This window comes from Pyxicephalus adspersus, chromosome 3, assembly GCF_032062135.1.
Source record: "Pyxicephalus adspersus chromosome 3, UCB_Pads_2.0, whole genome shotgun sequence".
Taxonomy (NCBI): Eukaryota; Metazoa; Chordata; class Amphibia; order Anura; family Pyxicephalidae; genus Pyxicephalus; species Pyxicephalus adspersus.
The window spans coordinates 8650478-8670534 of NC_092860.1; the positions used below are offsets into that span (position 1 = coordinate 8650478).

The 20057-nt window shown below is 39.9% G+C and overlaps 1 protein-coding gene and 1 long non-coding RNA gene across 2 annotated transcripts in view; both read right to left on the reverse strand.

Moving 5' to 3' along the window:
• Positions 1 to 18090, reverse strand: part of FSCN2 (fascin actin-bundling protein 2, retinal) — a 27714-nt gene extending 9624 nt beyond the window's left edge. Inside the window, exon 1 of the mRNA XM_072403189.1 lies at positions 16514 to 18090. Within this exon, the coding sequence (XP_072259290.1) occupies positions 16514 to 17354 (841 nt within the window). The 5' untranslated portion in view covers positions 17355 to 18090. The remainder of the gene's footprint in view (positions 1 to 16513) is intronic.
• A 1908-nt stretch (positions 18091 to 19998) lies between these two features.
• Positions 19999 to 20057, reverse strand: part of LOC140325584 (uncharacterized) — a 36905-nt gene continuing 36846 nt past the window's right edge. Inside the window, exon 3 of the long non-coding RNA XR_011919701.1 lies at positions 19999 to 20032. This is a non-coding gene — a long non-coding RNA (uncharacterized lncRNA). The remainder of the gene's footprint in view (positions 20033 to 20057) is intronic.

Consider the following 20057-nt stretch of genomic DNA (forward strand, 5'->3'; position numbering starts at 1 on the left):
ATACCTAAAAAAGGAGAGAAAAAAACAAAATAAGTGTTACTAATCTATACATACTAACGTTATCCGCTCCAATGGATGACATTTTCTTTATTCTTGTTACTATGACAATTAAATATTTTATTATTTCTTGCTGCTTACTTTCCTGATGATAATAGCAAGCAAAAATGTTAGAAATCCATACACATGTAGAACAGACATTGCTGACTGCTTTCTCTATCTGTGTTTTTGTTCCATTGTTCAACAGGAGATTTATAAGCAATTTGCCAGGACAGAATATGAGAATGGATATTCCTGACATGTTTGGGAAGCTCCGGGGCTGTCACCCCAATCTTGGCTTTGCTGATGAAGCCGGTGCAGTCTGAAAATTCCAATCTTCCATTCTTCATGCTTCTTCTAGGACCCACCAGGTAGTTATCTAATAAAAACCCCAGAACCTGCACCTTGTAAATATAGTCATCAATTGTAGCATACATTTAAATGTTTTTAGGTTCCCTTTGAGTTTTGCGGGGCTTGTAATGCAAAATTAAGTTTCTAACTTGGCCCTACACAATGACTGAGTGGTCATGGCCATATCTTCCAGCTATAGGGGGTACAGACAAAAACTCCATAACCCTTGTGAATCCCCGGGGGAATAGACACCTTGTTTGACCCTCACCCCAATATTATTGGCCAGTGTCAATGTTTGCATTGGAACTGCTCCTCTACCTTCATGTCAAATCAGCTTATTGAACACCCCCTAACATTCTAAGATGGGAGAGATCTTTAAGAACCAAGCAGGTATGTAAGGGACACATCCCTACCATAAGCACAATGTAGGGTCATATTTAGGGAGTTACTTTACTGCTCGAAAAAGCATATGTATGGGGCCTGGCTGTGGCCCGCAGGCACACAAGTGACCCATTTCCATTCATTTGCTTTTGTATTGAAAACACCTTTCATCAATAGGAAATGTACATGGAAGGGTCCATTATTTCCTCCATGTGGTGTTTTTTTCACTTGTCCAGCACATTACTACTTTCAGTTCCAAAGTGTTCAATGTAAACTTAAACTCAAGAAATGGATGCTGGGGGGTGTAAGGGCCCTTGACATTTACCTATTGCAGAACCCCAAAATTTCCTATGACAACGCTGCTCAACGTCTACATGGCATAAAAATGAATATTAAAAAAATGATTGACTTAACCCACTATTCCATTTTTATTCATACTAACTTTCCACTAAGTTTTTCGTTAAAAATTCAGTGCCATACACTTGACAATATTTATGAATATAATATTAAATATAAATATGAGTATTAAACATTCCAACCAATTTTATCCCACATATGATGCCATTATTATTATTATAAACAGTATTTATATAGCACCAACATATTACACAGCGCTGTACATTAAAAAGAAAATTGTGCAATCCACCACCAATGAGTTCAATAGCCATTGACACTCAGTTGACCGTCCAGTTGAAATTGGGAAACACATTGACAGTTTTAACACATAGCAATGGAAATCAAAACCCGAAAATAAATTAAGACAATATTTAAGAAAGTGACCGAATTTTTCCCTTTCCTTCTCTTCTTGAGCCATTGAACCCCATGTGTGTATGACCATTATGTGAGAAACCTTCTTGATATTAGCAACCATTTTTTAAACATGAATCTAACATTTTATTTATTCCAATCACGAGTAGTCACCCCATTATTACATTATTTTGGAACGGAGAATTTCCTTATCTGCCATGAATATGCCGCGTCAGATTGCACGGAGCTGGCGATAATACGGTTGGTGGCAAAGAGACTTGATTTTTATTTCGGTAGCAGTTATCAGATGACCTGCTTCTAATCCCCCTCCTAACACACCATCTAGCCCGACACCGCTCACGGCCTTCATAAATTGTTTCCTGGAGTGTCTAGCTGGTCGCTGGCATCATGCCGCTCTCCCGCGCCTCCTCTGCCCAATCCGGTAAGTCGGCAAATTCCCTCCCTAAACAATTGCCACTAATTGAGCCTGTTAATCTGATTGCCGTTTCCATCTGGCTAGCTGTTCCAGCTCTCTCGACCCTCACCCTTTTTATAATCTTGGCTGTTAGCCTCCATTCCCCATAAGCCGCTTTGCACAGACTCAGCGGCCTACTGAGAATGGTTGCGTCTCCCCTCCTGAGATGAAAAGGACGTTATTTCCATATAGACACCCCAGCCGTTTTTTTAAAGCAGCAGCATGGGCGACGCTTCTTTGAGAAGCTAATTGTTTGCATTTGTCTTTTTCTGGAAAAAAAATAAAGAAATACCCGTGCTGCTCCTGTGCATTGTGGAGTATAATCGGCTAGCCTACTCTCTCTAGCAGGGAACTGAAAAACAAAGTTACTGGAACGCAAATCAGTAGAATTTAGCTACAATTGTAAAAGTCTGTCTATTATCATGTTAGAAACTGTCCCCAAAGGCTTCTAAGAGATGATCATTTAATAGGAATAAACATAACAATTTCACACATATTTATTATTATTACACAGTATTTATATAGCGCCATCATATTATGCAGCACTGTACAAAGTCCATAGTCATGTCACTAGCTGTCCCTCAAGGAGCTCACAATCTAATGTCCCTACCATAGTCATATGTCTGTAATACAGTCTAAGGTCAATTTTGGGGGGAAGCCAATTAACCTAACTGCATGTTTTTGGGATGTAGGAGGAAACCAGAGTACCTGGAGGAAACCCACACAAACACTGGGAGACCCTGCAAACTCCATGCAGATAGTGTCCTGGCCAAGAGTCGAACCTGAGACCTAGTGCTGCAAAGGCCTAACCACTGAGCCACCACCATGCTGCCTGATTTAGATCATTCCACATATGTGAATTGAAAAATATTGGGCACATTTAATCATTTATACAAATTATGATTCAAAGTAGAGAAAACCCCAGAAAGTATTTTTTAAATCTGCAGCTTTTATTAAAATAAAGTCAGTGCTTTCTGTTACTGGGTGACAACACTCTGTTCCTGTTATCCAGTTGTCACCCTGTCACATGCTTTTCCTATGGAGACTATTTATTGGAGCTCTGATTTATTAAAGTTCTGGAGGCTGGGGAGGATACACTTTCAAAAGTGAAGCTGGGTGATCTACAAACCTGGAATGGATTCAGTGCAGGATTCAAAACATTTGCTAGTAAATAGCAAATAACTCTGAAGAAATCTATTCCAGGTTTGGTGGATCACCTAGCTTCACTGATGAAAGTGTATACTCTCCAGCCTTGGAGAGCTTTAATAAATCAGGGTCTGTAGGTGGTTCTTTTTTTTTACCACAATTGCACAGACATGGTCCACTGTCAGGTAACCTGTCCTGAGATAATGCAGTCATTGCTGGAGTAGATGGAGTAGAGAAAGTGGCAGCAGGAGATCAGCAGCGCTGGGATGGAACGAAGCATAGAGAAAGGAGAAAACAAGGAGCAATTGTTTATGATACATGGTTCCATAGCAAACTGAATGGTACGTATTAGATTGCTTAAAAGGAACTGAACCCTGGAAGATGTGTGTAACAAAAGACAGGCAGAGGGGAAAGGACTAGTCACCACCATTGGCTGTGGCCTCCTTACCATGGTGCTTTGTCCTGCACCCAGTCACAGTCCTAATAGAACAAATCTTCACTTTTTGAATTCAGTTTAAACCCTCCCTTAAAATAGTAAGAAGGCACAAAGGTGTTAATAGGCAGCTGAAAAAACCTGGACTTACACTGCTGACCTTTTACAGAAAATGCCAGCTGCCTGGCCCATCTCATCAATGTATTGTAAGTCCTGGAACGAGCACAAAGTAAGGTCAAAGTCAGATCTTGCATTACATGGCCAAAGTTTGTAGATACCTGATCATAATATTTTTAAGGGATTGAGTGTCTAAATTGAGAAAAAAATCATTAATATGTCATTATTATGGAGTTACATAGTTAGTTTGAAAAAGGTCCATCAAGTTCAACAAACCAGCAAGTTGTCTCGCTTTGCAGCTATAAGAGCCTCCAGTCTTCTAGGAAGGATTTCCAGGTTGGATAAATCCCACAGGTGTTTGATAGGTTTGAGGACAGGCTCACTCGAGTTCCTTCACACCAAACTGGTAGCACCATTGGGCCTGATCTATTAAAGCTCTCCAAGGCTGGAGAAGATATACTTTTATCAGTAAAGCTGGGTGATCCAGCAAACCTGAAATGGATTTGGTCCAGGTTTGAAAACATTTGCTAACAAATAGCAAATGACTTTTAAAAAATCCATTCCAGGTTTGCTGGATCACCCAGCTTCACTGATGAAAGTGTATTCTCTCCAGCCTTGGAGAGTGTTAATAAATCAGGGCCATTGACTTTATGGAGCTGGCTTTGTACAATCAAAGCACAATCGTGATGGAACAGAAAGGGGTCTTCACTGACTTCACTCAAGCCGAGGGCCAACCTTGAAATGTATTGAAAAAATTGAGAAAGTTTTTCCTCATTAGATATAAAACCTTTTCATATGGAAACAAAGAGGTTTTGCTTCACATTCAATCTGGGACAAGCTTATAATAGAGAAAGAGGCCTAAGAAGTTTTTCAAAATTTTAATTAAGAAAAAAATCTAATGCCTCTTCCTCTATTTGTAGCCTTCTGAGTTAAATTTCAATAGTAACCTTTTTGCACAGGCTAACAATAATAATAACAATATTCTTCTATGAAATTCCAACCATTCAAGTCCATGCCTTGGAGTAGCAAGGAAAAGTACAACTGAGGGGGAGTGCTGGAAATGCCAGACACGGCCAATGCAGAGCTAAATCTTATGAGTGGCCCGCCGCTGGAACTCCCTCTTCATTGAAATAGCGCTGCTACTACAATTCCCGGCATTATTTGTGTCTATAAACAGTCCAATGCGGGGCCACGCATAGGCAGAGAGCCCGCTGGTCTATAGAGGCGATGTCAGGAATTGTAGTAGCAGCGCTACTTCTATGCAGTGGCAGGTCAGCCGCATTTTTAGGATTCCTTTGGGGCCAAAAAAAAGGACGTTGGGGGCCAGATTTGGCCCCCAGGCCAGCGTTTGACACCCCTGATGTACAATGTCTTTGTATGTTCTAGTATTAACTAGACCTTTAGCTTGAGAGGGGACCCAATCATTGGCAGGGGATCCACATACATTTAGCCAAAATGTGTTGCTAGGTCTACTTCCGCCCAAACTAACCCTTGTGTATTAAAGTATGAATGTGTGGGAGTATTAGATTGTATGATGTAGTATTAACAATATCCTTCACTGGAAACATCTGAATACAATTATTCAGAGTGCTGTTCACATTTTTCAGACGTCAGCATCTCTGTATTCCTCCCAGTAAAGGTTTTATTTCCCTTTCAGTGTATTGGTTTTTCTTTAATCACTGATAGCACAGCAAGCAATTGATAGTAGAGTGGTGGCTAAGTGATATGTTAGTATGCAATGTGCACCATTGAAGCTGTCAGCACTACAAGTGCAATGCTGCAAGTCACTGGAGTCCCACTTGAGTGAATGATAAGCGCACAGCATGCGGCCGACGGCCTAACAAAGCAGCACTTCATAGGCTGAGATGTCAGAGCTCATATCTCAGGGTGAGAAGTGTCACAATGTCTGGTATGAAGGACTGGTCAGCAACTGCACAAAAACACTTTCACTTTCCCATAGAGCCTTGTGCAAAGTCCAGTAACCCAATGCAACCAATTAGAAAAAGCAAGCAGCAAGCAAAGTCAGAACACACAGATCTGCATACTTGTTACCAATCAGCATCTAAAGGTATTGAAGCCATTATAATAGCTTACATATATCTTTCAGGTTAGGTTTTTTTTTTGGAAAGGGGGAGAAAAAAAGAGTACATTAGATAACTAACTACCTACCCCGATAAAAGTAGAGAGTTGTGTGGTATAAATTATATTCAAATTTCTATAAAAATATCCATCATCACTTTATTCAATATTACAATTAAAAGTTTCTTTAAACATTTCAACACTTCAATTTCTCAATTAAAACTAACAAGGAAAAGAATGAATTTGGAACATGTTTAGGTCATGGCATTCTTATATATAAAAAAAGTCCAAAGAGACTTAATAGCGATGTTTAGGAGTCCCAACACGTTTCGCAGGGCTAAACCAGCTTCTTCAGGGGAACACAACAAACAAGATCAAGATGGATTCAGATTATCATTGAACTGAAGAACAGGGTTTAAATCCAAATTCACGGAACTCCTGTTGCATCAATGATGTCAAAATTCTTAATGTGGGATTATAAGTGATTGGTAAAGCAAAAGTTGGTCAAATCATTAGTAAACCAGAGGTTAACCTGATTGTGAAAGTTCTTAATCTTCTAACAAATTGAAAGGCAAATATTTTTTGGCACACCAAAGAGCCACATGCCAAAAAAAGCAATGTTGGTGCCTCACATTTGCAAGTTGATCCCTCATATTACAGAGATGGTTGAATATGCAGAGTGGGGATCCATTGGTAACTTTGCAAGTTTGCCCTCTCAATACACAGTAACATAATTGTTAAAAAAAATATCCATCCTTTATCATATAAAAGCTGCCATTAAATTCCAGTCCACGGACTTTGTTTAGGAAAAAACATAAGTCTGCTACAAGCAAGAGGAAGCATGGCTAGGTGTAGATCACCTGCGTACACCATCTGGTCTATAGGATCCAGGCAATATTCTCTATTGTATACAATGCCAGTTTGTGGGTCTGGAAGCTGGGTAATTCCCCATTGACAGAATCCCAGGGGTGCAGGGAGTTGGAATGCTGTACATTTAGGGACCCCCCTTCATATTCCTATTTTGTCTAATGGTTGCATAGGCAATGGCAGGCTGACCGGTTGACTTGGTTACCGCTCGTGGCCTTTGTCAGAGTATCAGGTAAGATAAATGAGCATTGTGTTACAGCTGCAAGACCTATGCGCATCAGTTTACAGGCCGGCCGGGAGCACCTGCTGATATAAGGAAGCTTGGAGCAGAATTCCAGCAAAACACAGAACTCATCAATATGCAATGTGAACAACTACTTGTTTCTGCTCCGAGTGTTTTTTTTTAATTATTTTTATTAACCAGGATTTAGATAGCACCAACATATTACACAGCGCTGTACATTAAATAGGAAATTGTGCAAGCATCACAGTACCCAAATCCTTAACATTGCATCACAGGAAACTGCGTCAAATTACCACAAGACACAATTTGCTCGAAGGGGTTTGAAACCAGATAACCAATAAAAGTGCAATTCTTTCTGTAATCAATTCGAAGAATAACTCAAATATTTTGCTCTCCTCCTGCAGTTGTCTATCCTGACAGAGCTGAGTGACAGCAACACCCCTCATAGGTCTGATCACATGGACAACTATTGCAGAGAATGAGAAGGAACATATGTGATGTCGAAGCTGTTGCAAACATTGTGAACCGGACCTATAACATTTTGCTTGGCCAGTGACAAGAATTATTGGTAAACTAATTCCCCAAGTATACCTCATAGTTATACTTGGTAGGTAGGTACAGATTTCCATTTATTGATTGCATACAGTGCATTATGCAAGATCACTGGAGTTTGCAATCCTTAGGGCTGAGAATAGTGGTCCGGGGTGGATCCCAGCATTGATACCTTGCTAGCTGCTGTATTTAAGATTGTAAGCTCTTTGGTGCTTCTCCTTCTCCTGTGTCACTGTATCTGTCTGTCATTTCCAGCCCCTATTTATTGTAACATTTCAACACTTCAATTTCTCAATTAAAACTAACAGGGAAAAGAATGAATTTGGAACATGTCTAGGTCACGACATTCCCAAATACAAAGAAAGTCCAAAGAGAGGTAATAGTGATGGTTAAGAGTCCCAACGCGTTTCGCAGGGCTAAACCTGCTTCTTCAGGGGAACACCACAAACAAGATCAAGATTATCAAGATGGATTCAGATTATCATAGAACTGAAGAACAGGGTAAAAATCTAAATTCAATGTACAGCGCTGCATATGCATATTTATGTTAGCACTATACAAGTCCTGTTTATTATTATTAATTTATAGTGGGTGTCAGTGCGTGGTACTGAACCACCTACCATAACCCCTATGGGCAGACACAGGTTAGATGCTACATGTAACCCAATGGAAGTATCATACAGTCAATGTTAGTGGCCTGGGTGCCATGTCTCTGGGAAAGTCATTGCCCCATTATCAAGTGACAGTATAGCTGCCTACAGATTGTCATCACTCCTGATGTACTATTGTACTTACCAGAGCTCTGTGATTAAGAGAATTATTTACAATGTGTACATGGTTTAATACAATTATGGTTACTGATGAGCTAGAAGACAACAATGTCATCACTGATAGGGCAACAGCTTTCAGATCTCGGGACTGGTCACCATTAATGCTCAGCTCCTAGATTGTAAGCTCTTCAGGGCAGGGTCCTCTCCTCCTCCTGTGTCACTCTCTGTATTCGTCTGTCATTTGCACCCCTTATTTATTGTACAGCGATGCATATTATGTTGGCGCTAAATAAATTGTGTTTTTAAATAATAATGAAGAATCATCCTGTACGATTCTCTCTAGATTCTGGCCCCTTAGCATTACACAGAGCTAAATAAAGGGTAACAGACTGGATTTCCTGACTTCAGTTACAGTGTTTACTGATTTCCATTAGTAAGCGTTAGTGATTTCTCCATAACATTTAAACTAATTTTTGACTGCAAAGTGTAGAAATTAGATTTGGAATACACAGATTTCCCTGAAAGTTGCAGAAGTTCCATGTGCCTAGGCTCAACAGCCCGAAGCCACAGTCTATAGTGAAATATTTATTACTTTATATCATTATTTGTCACTTTATATTTTATTATATATTTTAAATACTGAGAGGTGGGACCCGATCGAAGAAACCTCCTAATAGATTGACGGATCTTCGGGATGAAAGGTAAGTGTGTTTGTTTTTACTTTAGTTGCTCTTTAAAGGATATTTGGTGATATCATTGCATCCCAACTCATTGTTCTCCTTGCTGGCGGCTCTGACGTAAGGAAGCAAAGCCCCGTCTCTACCAAGATGGCCACCTCTACATAAACCAAGTACAGAACAAGCCATGATTATTAATAGGAAAAAGATCAGCTGATTTGCAGGTTTATTTATGAAAGAGTTGCATTTGCTTCCTATTTAGCTTTATTTAAAGAATAGTACATTCAATAGTTTAGATTCATTTTTGATTATAGTCTTTAAAAAAGTAATTTGCATTTTTAAAGAAAACATTTAGAGTGGCAGCGGGAAAAATTTACCCTTTAACTTAACAAAAAAAAAATATAGTATTTCTTGGTCTGAGAGGGTGTCTGGGCTATGTTGTTCTGTGGCCATTATTCACGCTGGCATACAGAGCTCAAGTTTTTTTTGAGCAGCAAAGTAAATGACTAGAGGTAAAAGTTCTATTCAATGAAACAATTTATACTTGTGTTCAAGTGTTGTGTTTGCCAGGGTTGGGGCTGTATATCTGCAGTGTGAAATTGCATGTAGATTGCATCCAGCAAACCTGGAATGGATCTGGTCCAGGATTCAAAACATTTGCTAGCAAATAGCAAATGACTTTGAAGAAATCCATTCCAGGTTTGTTGAGTCACCCAGCTTCATTGATGAAAGTCTATCCTCTCCAGCTTTGGAGAGCTTTAATAAATCTGGGGAAGACAAGTGACAATCATAACAGATCCATGAAAGACTGGCAGAAAAAGGCCGCTGTACAAGTCAATGAAGAAGAGCACAATGGGTGCTCGCTTCTACCCCCCCCCCCCCTTCTTCATAGATCATAATGGCGCTGTGTGTTTATTTATTTGACTTTTGTCACTGGAAATGATCAGGAAAGATTGTTTCCTGAGATGAAAATTGCACACGTGTACACAGCCTTAAACACTGCTGTCTTCGATTGCTGATTAATGGAAATTTGGTGACATCACTACTGTGTGGCTCATTGTTCTCCTTGCTGGAAGCTCTGACATGAGAAAGCAAAGCCCTGCTTTTACCAAGATGGCCACCTGCATTCGGACCCAGTGAAACGGGAGCAGAAGAAGGAAAACGGCTTGGGGAGGCGCACCGGCCAGATCCATGGACCACGTCTCCGGTACTCCTCGCAGGCTCAGAGTGGGGCAGGCTCTGGCATCATGACATCACTCTGGGGGAAGTTTCTTCCCCTTTGAGTGACACATAGCTCTCTGCGCATGCGCAGTCCGGAGTCTGTGAAAGTAGTGGTCCGCAAGCTCCAAAAGGGGACCACTGCTCTAAAGAGCCAAAAATTAGATCTTCATAGCATCAAATGAGGTCTCTTCATAAACCTCACAATTTATGGTGACAATTCTGTATTGTTGAGACGTCATTCAGCACATAAAATCTTGTAACAAAGTTCATAATAAATGTACATGCTCACAGCTGAGGATTAGTCACTTAGTACAGGTTGATTATGACTGAATTGACAATAAAAGGAGATAAGCGGGGACTGCTTACAAACATCCTCATTGCACCAATATGACGCTGATATACAATATAAATAGATCATTTTTACCAGTCCCTAAAGCTGATCTCTGGGATAATGATAATCTACCTCCCACTGCTTTTTTCCTGCTCCCAGTAATTGACCTCTGATGTAAAAATAAACCCATTTTTACTCACCTAAAGCCATGTACTTCCAGCAGGGTCCTTCATTTGGGGTCCACGTCACTATCCTAGAACACTTTCCATTGGCTCTCCAGGGGCAGGGTCTCCTACATAAGGAAGAAGCTCTGCTGACTTTATCCGTCCAATCACATGCAAAAAAATATTCAAGTTTCCTTTAGATTTCCCAGCATGTGATTGGATATTTGCTAGGTGAACTAAGCACCAAGTGTATTATCCCATGCAAGGTAATAATTCACTTCGGTGGGTGAACATCTTTTATTCTTTTAATAAATCCCCCCATTGTATACTTTTCAATGCTGGGTATTTTGGCATTTAAATGGATTTTTCCTGCTGAATTATGATTTGATGCTAAATAACTATTTGCTGCCCCTGGCCCAGCAATAGATTGTACGATAATTGACCAGCAGCTCACTGACAAGGTCATCTCTCTACTTTCTCCACCTAGCAACAACTTCTAGTGTTGGATTGACATCGTTTTGTAGTAAGGCTTGACTGGCTTACCGTGTCCTGCTGTGCAAGAGATTATGAGAGGAACACACAAAGACAAACCGAGATTAATAAATGCCCGAGTAAATACAATGAGAGTCTATTAGATCTGTGTACAGTTCTTCTTTTAATGTCCATCTGTTTTATTGCCAAGATTTACACCCCAAAAGCAAATGTATAAAGATTTTTGAAATGATGGAATTCTAGAAGCATTTGATAAGGATACAAAATTGATCCTGGTTGGCTGGATCACCCAGGTTTTCCTATGAAAGTCTTCTCCAGTCTTGGCGAGCAGAAACAGTCAGCTGTGCTGAACACAGACATGCAGATAGAAAGATGAAAGCAGAATGACAGAGAGATGAGCTTATCAGTCTGCTGCTTCTCTATGAGTCTCCAGTCACAGCCTGGGGGATGGACCAGACCTGACAAAATTACTTGCAGCAGAGATTATTTTTTTTATTATTATTCTCTTATTATTAAACAGGACTTATATAGCACCAACATATTACACAGTGCTGTACAATAAATAGGAGTTAAAAATGACAGATACAAACTGACACAGGAGGAGAAGACCCTGCCCCGAAGAGCTTACAATCTAGGAGGTGGGGGAAGTAACAAACAATTGGAGGGGAGATAATTCCAGTCTCCTGCTCTGTCAGATAGGAATGCTGTGAAAAAGTTATACCGGATGGACGGACCATTGGTAGGTAAAACCGCCATTATTCATTCATTTCACTATTCGTATTAAAAAGCAAAATCATTTTTAAAGAAGGAACCTTAGTGTGCTCACTACTTGCACTCTTCTAGTTTTTGTGCTCGCTCGCTCATTTTGTGCTTGCTTGCTCATTTTGTGCTCGCCACGGCATAGATCACATGACCCCTGGCTATCAACAGCCCTCTGCTAGTTTGACATCATTAATTTGGAACTAAACTTTTAGGTCATTATTGCAGTAAGGGTTAGGTGATGTTCCTTCTCCAATAATCCCTCCTACCTGCCTGATTATTCCAGGTACCTGGCAATAAGCTGAGCTGCACATGCCCTGATACCTGGCATTCCTGGCTTCCTCAGCATGTGTCATAAATAAATGAACCCTGCGGGTGAGTTACAACATTCAAGCATGGCCAATCAAGATACCCGAAGATCATTTTTGGGAAGTAATGAACAAGGAAGAGCAGCACCCTGCGAGGTATCGGGGACTGGTGAGTATTGCGAGTTTAGTTCCGCTTTAAAGACTGCAGAGTCCATTGTTAATAAATCACGGAGACCCCGTCCTGAAGACTTATTGTAATGTTAGTAGAACAACTCCAGAAGACTCTGCAGAAGAGCCCGCATATGTAATAAACAAATATGGCCGCCTCCCTGTACATCATTTTATTTATTATTAAATGATACAAAATATCCAGGTTTTCCGATAAGATTACTTACCCCCTGATTATTTCTTTCAATGATCATTTCTCATATGAGTATCTAAAAAATATAAAAGACCACCGTTCCCCTTTAACTTCATATATCAGCCAGTTCATATTTTTCTGGCATCAATAAACCTGGTATTTATATTACTGATAAATAAATATTAAAAAGTTCAAGAATGTCATAACTTGCTAAGTCTTTCATAAATCTCCTCTGATTTGCTGGCTTCCTGAACATGTTATGTAGGAAATACCGACACACAACTCTCTGTTATAGTTGGCAGGGGTTTGGGAAACATTTTCCAGGGACACTTGGCTGGTGGGCTGCTAAATTTTATCCCCATTTGTCAACATTTAGAAAATGGAATAAAATAAGCTCTTCCCCCAAACAGCAGGATCCGCCCATATCAAAAAGTCCCGGATTGTTCAGAATTATTGGCAGGTACAGTTCTCTGCGGATAGAAAGGATTATTTGTAACATTTGGGATGGGATTAAAAGCGAGCTCTACTCTGAATGAGTTCTACATCTTCTGTCACACTAATGCAAAATTTGGGTTCTTAGTTACCCAAGTTTCATCTGTCGTACTAATATTGTCCAAATGCGCTATTTACTTCCACGATGGATTGCTGTGATATCTGACAAGTGTGCATATGCTATGTGACTGTGAAACTTGGACCATGGACAAAATAAAAAATGATAAACATAATGAAGCCTTTCTCACTATTTATCCTAGTGCCCAATGAAATGATCACTTTGTTTCTGTGCTTCTCTGCAATGCAGGAGGTATAGCATGGCTGGTAGGTGTTGTACATAGCATTACCCTATGCAGATCACCCCATGTAATGCAGTTTCTGTGATTGAAAGGACTGACAGCCAATAAATGAAAGGGGAGTGGTCAGGGAAGTCAGGCTGGGTAGGGAGGGGCTAGATGATGCTGGACCTCCTCCAGCCAGAAAACAAGGCGGGGCTCTGACTTGCTGCAGGTTTTAATGCACATTAGGAGAAGCTCACAGTGTGCAGTAAAATCAAAGGAAGCAATTTCAGTACAGAAAGACGTTTGTACAACTGTGCAAGATTGAAAGGAAGACTGGAGGTCAGATTTAAAGAAGAGAATGCTGGATACCAAATAATAAAGGGAAGGCCAGAGGGCAGATTTAATTAGGGGAGACTGGAGGGCGGATTTAAAGAAGGGGAGACTGGAGGGCAGATATAAAGAAGAGATGACTAGAGGGCATTTTTAATAAAAGGAAGACTGGAGGCCAGATTTAAGAAGTTATATCAACAGTTTACTATAGAAAAATTTTTTAAAATATATGAATAAAATAAAAAAATATCAATAGACATGAAAAGGAATTCATAAACAAAATACCATGATTGTAGTTGATCCCCTACAATTACCAGAATTAACATAAGGGTAATTTAAGACTAATTTATTAATGCTCCCCAAGACTGAAGAAGATAGACTATCACGATAGAACCTGGGTGATCCAGAAAACCTAGAATGGATTTTTTAAACATTATTTGCTATTAGATGGCAAATGTTTTCAATCCTGGGCCAGATCCATTCCAGGTTTGCTGGATCATCCAGGTTGCCCAATGATAGTCTATCATCTCCAGTCTTCGAGTGCTTTAAATAAATCTGTCCCAATATGTTATACTGAAAAGGTAAAGAAGTACAGATGCAATCACAGACCTAACAGGAAAGTTCATGTGTCTGTCATATGCATAGCTATGAATGTTATTCACTGTATAATTTATTCATTGTATTTGTTGTTTTTTTTGCTCTTTTGCCTAGAGCCACAACTCAGGTTCAAACCTTTGGATCCCAAATGACAGAATTGAAATGTTTTACTCTATAGGCTCCATTTTTGTCTGAAATAAGATCCATATGGAGGTAGGTAACACAGACTACTGGAAAGGCGAGTATGAGGACTTTTCTTCTGAAGGAGGCTTTCATCTTGATTTCTTTTTCCAGGTGACAGGGTCACTTTAGTATGTCTTATAAATATGTCAAATATAACTGATAAAGAATTACACCATTGGTTTCACTGGTCTAAATTCAAAGCTTGCAGTATGGACCTTGTCAATTAGGGTAGCAACCACCCACATAGGAGTTTTGCCTAATGGGATCGAGAAGAATTTTTTTTCCCCTATTGGAGCAAATTGAACCAGGCTTTATAAGGTTTTTTTGTCTTCCTCTGGATCAACTATGTCTCTAGGAGTTTTATCTGGGATATGTATTTCCCTAGTAGTTGAACTTAATGGACTTATATCTTTTTTTCAACCTACTAACTTTGTACTTTACCAGCATTCTAGCAGAGGCAATAGCTCTTTGCTCTATGATGGTTTCCTGCACTGTAACAAGTTTTCAGACAAAGAAACATCCGACACATAGCAGCACAGAACACTGCAAAAAATTTAAATGCCTATATCTGGCAATTTATTCATATCTATGTTGTGATTCCTAATATATGGTAGATCTAAAAAAGTAAAATACATTTTGGACACTTCTATAAAAGTTGAATCTTATAAAAAACAAGCATGCTGTCCATTTGGTCAGGATGGAAAAGTATAAACATTCCAGGGGTAAAATACATTTTAAAAACTGCCTATTAGTAAAAAAAAACGTTGGTGGTAGAGTATTTGGAGAATCTTTATCTCGAGTGCAAAGGCATAGAAAGAGAAAAACACAGTAAATAATTTATGTTGTAATTCCAGAGCCACGCAGTATTAATCATTAAGTGTTTCCCATGCAGTTGGAGTTGCTAGAGCTGCGTACCAAAAAATGTAAGCTTTACAAATGCTGGCTGAAGTCTTCAAAGTTTCAATGGGATAATTCATCTACTTGCATACAATATATAAAAGTGAGTTATGTTTTATTGAATGCTACCCGGTTCTCATGCATGAAATTCTAATGTGAAAAATTTTCTTCCTGATCCTGTGAGGCAGAACTCCAATGTGAGTGGTTTGCTACCCTAATTGACAAGCACTGCAAGCTTTGAACTTAGACCAGTGAAATCAATGGAGTAATTCTTTCTCAGTTACTGTTACGTTATATTTGACATATTTCTAGGATATACTAATGTCACCCTGTCAAATAGAAAAAGAAATCAAGATGAAAGTGTCCTTCAGAAGAAAAGTCTTCATACTCACCTTTCCAGTGGTCTGAGTTACCTACCTCCATATGGATCTTATTTCAGACAAAAATGGAGTCTATAGAGTCAAACCTTTCAATTCTGTTATTTGGGATCTGAAGGTTTGAGTTGTGGCTCTAGGGAAAAAAAGCAAAAATAACAACAACAAAAGTTACAATAAATTAATTATCGGAGAGTGAATAACATTCATATCTATGCATATGACAGACACATAACCTTTCCTGTTAGGTCTGTGATTGCTCCTGTGCTTATTTTTTGTATAACACATTGGGCCAGATTTATTCAAAGCTCTTTGAGACTGGAGAGTATAGACTATCTTTGGACAACAGTGCTTGCTAGAAATGATCGGGGCTTTTATTTTTCCACTGAAAGCCGGAACAAAAGCAAATGCCCAATAGACTGGTGAAGGATTCTACACAGGTATGGAATAATACTATAATGACAAACAAGGCCTTATATAGACATAAAGTTGCAGAATAATCACCTTCCTGTGAAATACCTCTCATCAATTTTGCTTTCTGATAGTAGCAAAGGCTTTTGAAATATCGTCTTGGCCTGTTCTAGATACAACAGAATGCTGTGTCCATGAGCACAGGCCATTGTTAATTGTCAGTGGTTGTGGACAGATTACTTTGATGACAATGGGAAGATGGGAGTCTTTTACCACTGGACAGAATGATATTTCAAAAGCCTGCAAAAAAGCATGATGCAAAAAAATGGATTTTGGTTTCTTGCCAGATCAAAATTTGTCATTGTAGTTTTATAATACAATGGTCTACCACTACCTAGTCAACTGTAAAATCCACATCATCTGGCCTTAAAGAAATCAGGTGTTCGGTTTACCTTGCTTGATAGAGATATATCTTTTATTGGATGCCATGAAGACAACTTGAGGGTGACTCTCCTCAAGATCAAAGAGTTCATCTTTGCCAGGTTTGGAGCTCCGCCCAGCTTTCAGTGTGCCCGTAGGTCCCATTGGTGTCAAATACTTTCCAGTGCAATCTTTGAAGGCCAGTTTCCCGGCCTTAAACTCAAGGGTGTAGCCAGTGCCATTATCGGGGTCCTTAACCAGCTTCCCATCGTTTCGCAGGTAGCGGTTATCACAGGTCTTCAAACAGTATTTTTTGTCCTGGTAAACCAGGGTGATAAGGGAGTGTACCCCCCATGGTATGTTACTGTCTGTGGAGATTTCATCCTCTTGAGGGCTCAGATGGGCATATCTTCTCCTGCTAACGCTTAGAAGGTTAGCTTGAGGATGGATGGCCAAATGCACAGCCCAGAGCTCTGTCTCTGTGATGGTTTGAGCAAAACAAGACAACTTATCTTCTGAACCGCCAAAGAACCGCTTGTGCATATCTGACTGTAGGGCCCACCTTCCATCCGACTGAGCAGAGATGGTAAAACGACAACCTTCCTCTGGCTTCTCAGCCTCGCATGACACGTTTCCATCTTTGTCGGCCGACAAGTATCTGCCAAGGTGGTGGCTTTTGAGGTAGATCACCGAACTGTCCACCTCATCTTGTTCTAAGGTCCAGATCTGCTTCTTTTTGAGGCTTGGAGCTGAGGCATAGACTTTGAAGCCAAAGGCTTCAGCTGTCAAGTACCTGTTATCGCAATTGATCAAGCCGAAATGGATCTTCAGAATCTGGTGTATTCCATTGGTTGGCATTTTTTCTTTTAGTCGCAACAACTCTCCCGTACGTCTGCAAGTAAAAAAAGTCTCGTGTTACCGGCAGTCTTGCGTATGAACGCAAAGGGTAGGCACTTTGTCAGCAGTCCTGGGAGATCTGGATTAAAATGAATGAACTGAAAAGCACCTCAACTTAACACCCAATGACGCGGTCTTGATCCTGCTCCAGTTGCCTCCACTTTGGCCAGTGCCGGCTGCTCTCCTATAATCTGCACGTTGACGCGCTCCTCACATCTCCCTCCCAGACTGGCTGCAGAGGTGGACTTTCCAATTCACATATTAAGCTAGGACGCAGACTGTTCAGCCAAGTGGTAGCTGCAGCCTGTTTAATTGGCCGCATCTAGGATTACAAAAGCTCTGTCCCTGGTTTTCAATGAACCGCGAGCCGCCAGTAACCAATAGTGGGGCTATTGCATGAGCCACAAAGAGGCTGTATGTCGTGAAACAATGCCCCTTTTGTCAGGTCGCTTCTCAAATATTCAACTCTACTGAGTGAACACTTTCTCTTCGATTATTCGGAAGCTCTTTAATTCTTTTCAGCTGAAAGGAAAATCTCTTATTATACGTAGCTCCAGTAAAAATTAGATGAAAAAAAAAAACATATACAAAAATTCTTCCCTTCGCCCAGTGTCGTTCCTCCGAGTCAAATGTTGCAGGTAGAAAGAAAAAAAAATGGTCAAGGTAACTGAATCTTCTCCCTCCTCCCCATCAGACGAATTCTGTCTGTATCTCTTACTTTTTTTTACACCTGTCTAATATTACCTACCTCTCTGATTCCTGTGGTACTTGTGTAGGTCACCTCCTGGTTCCCCATTCTGTGGCTCTGGGCATAATCTTCTTACCAATTATCCTGATATATTTTGTTTTTCTTAAAGTTTAATCCGTTTAGGCTTCCTATGGCTCCCTACTGTGCGTTGTATCCATCTGTTCAGATCTCCTTGTAATTGTCAACCAGCACCAGGAGCATGTACCTGTCTTACGGATAAACCTAGATATCTAACTGAATTTGAAATTACCTGAATGAATTTAGATTGCAAGATCTGTATGGATTTAATTGTACATTGTACATGAGAGAGTGGAATCATTGCCATGATGGCCCCACGTGTGACTTCAGTGTGTCCTTAATTACAATTTGGAAGTCAAGGTCATTTGCCTAATAATTAGTCCTAATCTGACAACAGCTTTTAGGTAAGTATTGTGCACACATGATCCAACCTGAGAACACATCCATGTATTTTTTTTTTCAGATAGATGCTTGGATAAGCCAAGTATGTAGCAGACAACCCCAGCTAAAGGCTTATCTGGAGGGTGCATTCCAAACCTGGCTAATTTCTCCCCAGAGAATGACTGGTCAAGGTATCTGCTCCAAACTAAAACAGGACAATGAATACTAAAGGACGGTTGGATGTGCAGGCACAAGGGAGGTGTCTGCTTGTTTTTACATACAGTAAAGGTGAGAGCTCCGCTCTGCTGAACACTTTCTTTTATCCTATGAAAAGGGATGGGTAAGGAGTTTTCAGAGACCTCATTATGTTCAGAAACTTTCTAGCCAGCATCTAACATTTTTCTTGTCTTAGAGTAAATCTAAACCCAAGGATAAAAATGTAGTATATTGTACCAACAAAGCCACATTTGTGTGCTTTTATCAAACAGATATTATCAAAACACCTTTATTGGTATATAAACTGGCAAAAAGGGAGCAAATAAAAGAAGTTCATTGTTAGGGTTTGCCGGAACATATGTTTTTTGGCTGGCAGTGTCTGCGGTTGCCCTATAGCAAAGGTGTTATAGACATTTTCTAATGGTTTTGTGTCATTTTCATTGATGACTCAACATAGAACCTATGGTAATTTAAAGGTTTATAATCTGGTCTAGCATGTGTACAAGAATGTACATAAAGTTTGCCTAGGAATGCCCTGATGTTTGGAATGTGCCAGGAACAATAGAAGATGCTGAACTGTGTTAAAATATATGGACTATTGCTTATTAATCAAATTCATATGCCGTCTTGGCTTTAAAATACTCAGTATCCTATGATCTCCGGACATACCACATTCCATACATGGACCCAGTGTATGTTGCTGTGCATTATATCACATGGCAATGCACTGCCACCTGTCCTTTGTGATGCTGACCCCATTCATTACAATGAATAGTGTACCACACAAAATGGGATAAAAATGTGAAAATTGTAAAGAAAGCTGATGATCAATTGGAAGAATGTCTCTAACATTGCTGATGGGAAGAATGTCACCCATACAGATAGACAAAAAGATCATTGGTGTCACATAAACTGACCTGAGAGGTCCAAACTGGTGATTGCTCAAGGAACCCCCCCCGCAACCTCGGGAGGAACCCTGTTTGGGAAAACATTGCTCTTTCTTTGTTCTTGTTGTGTTCAAAATCTTATGTCAAGCAAAATATAAAATATATAAAAAATAAGATTGGCTATATGCACATCAAAGAGGACAGTTAAAAACCTTTTTACAATTTCCTATTCATTTCTGCTGATTAAAACATTATAGTCAGCAAACATGAACAGGAAACAGCAATTGTAACAGGTAACATTTCTCGGCCAAGTGCTAAGTTTTATGGCAGTGCAAGCGAGTTCAGCTATTCCCTCACCTTCAGGTTGACTTTGGCGTGTGGAGCCATAGCTGAAAGAGAAAAAAAATCATAACT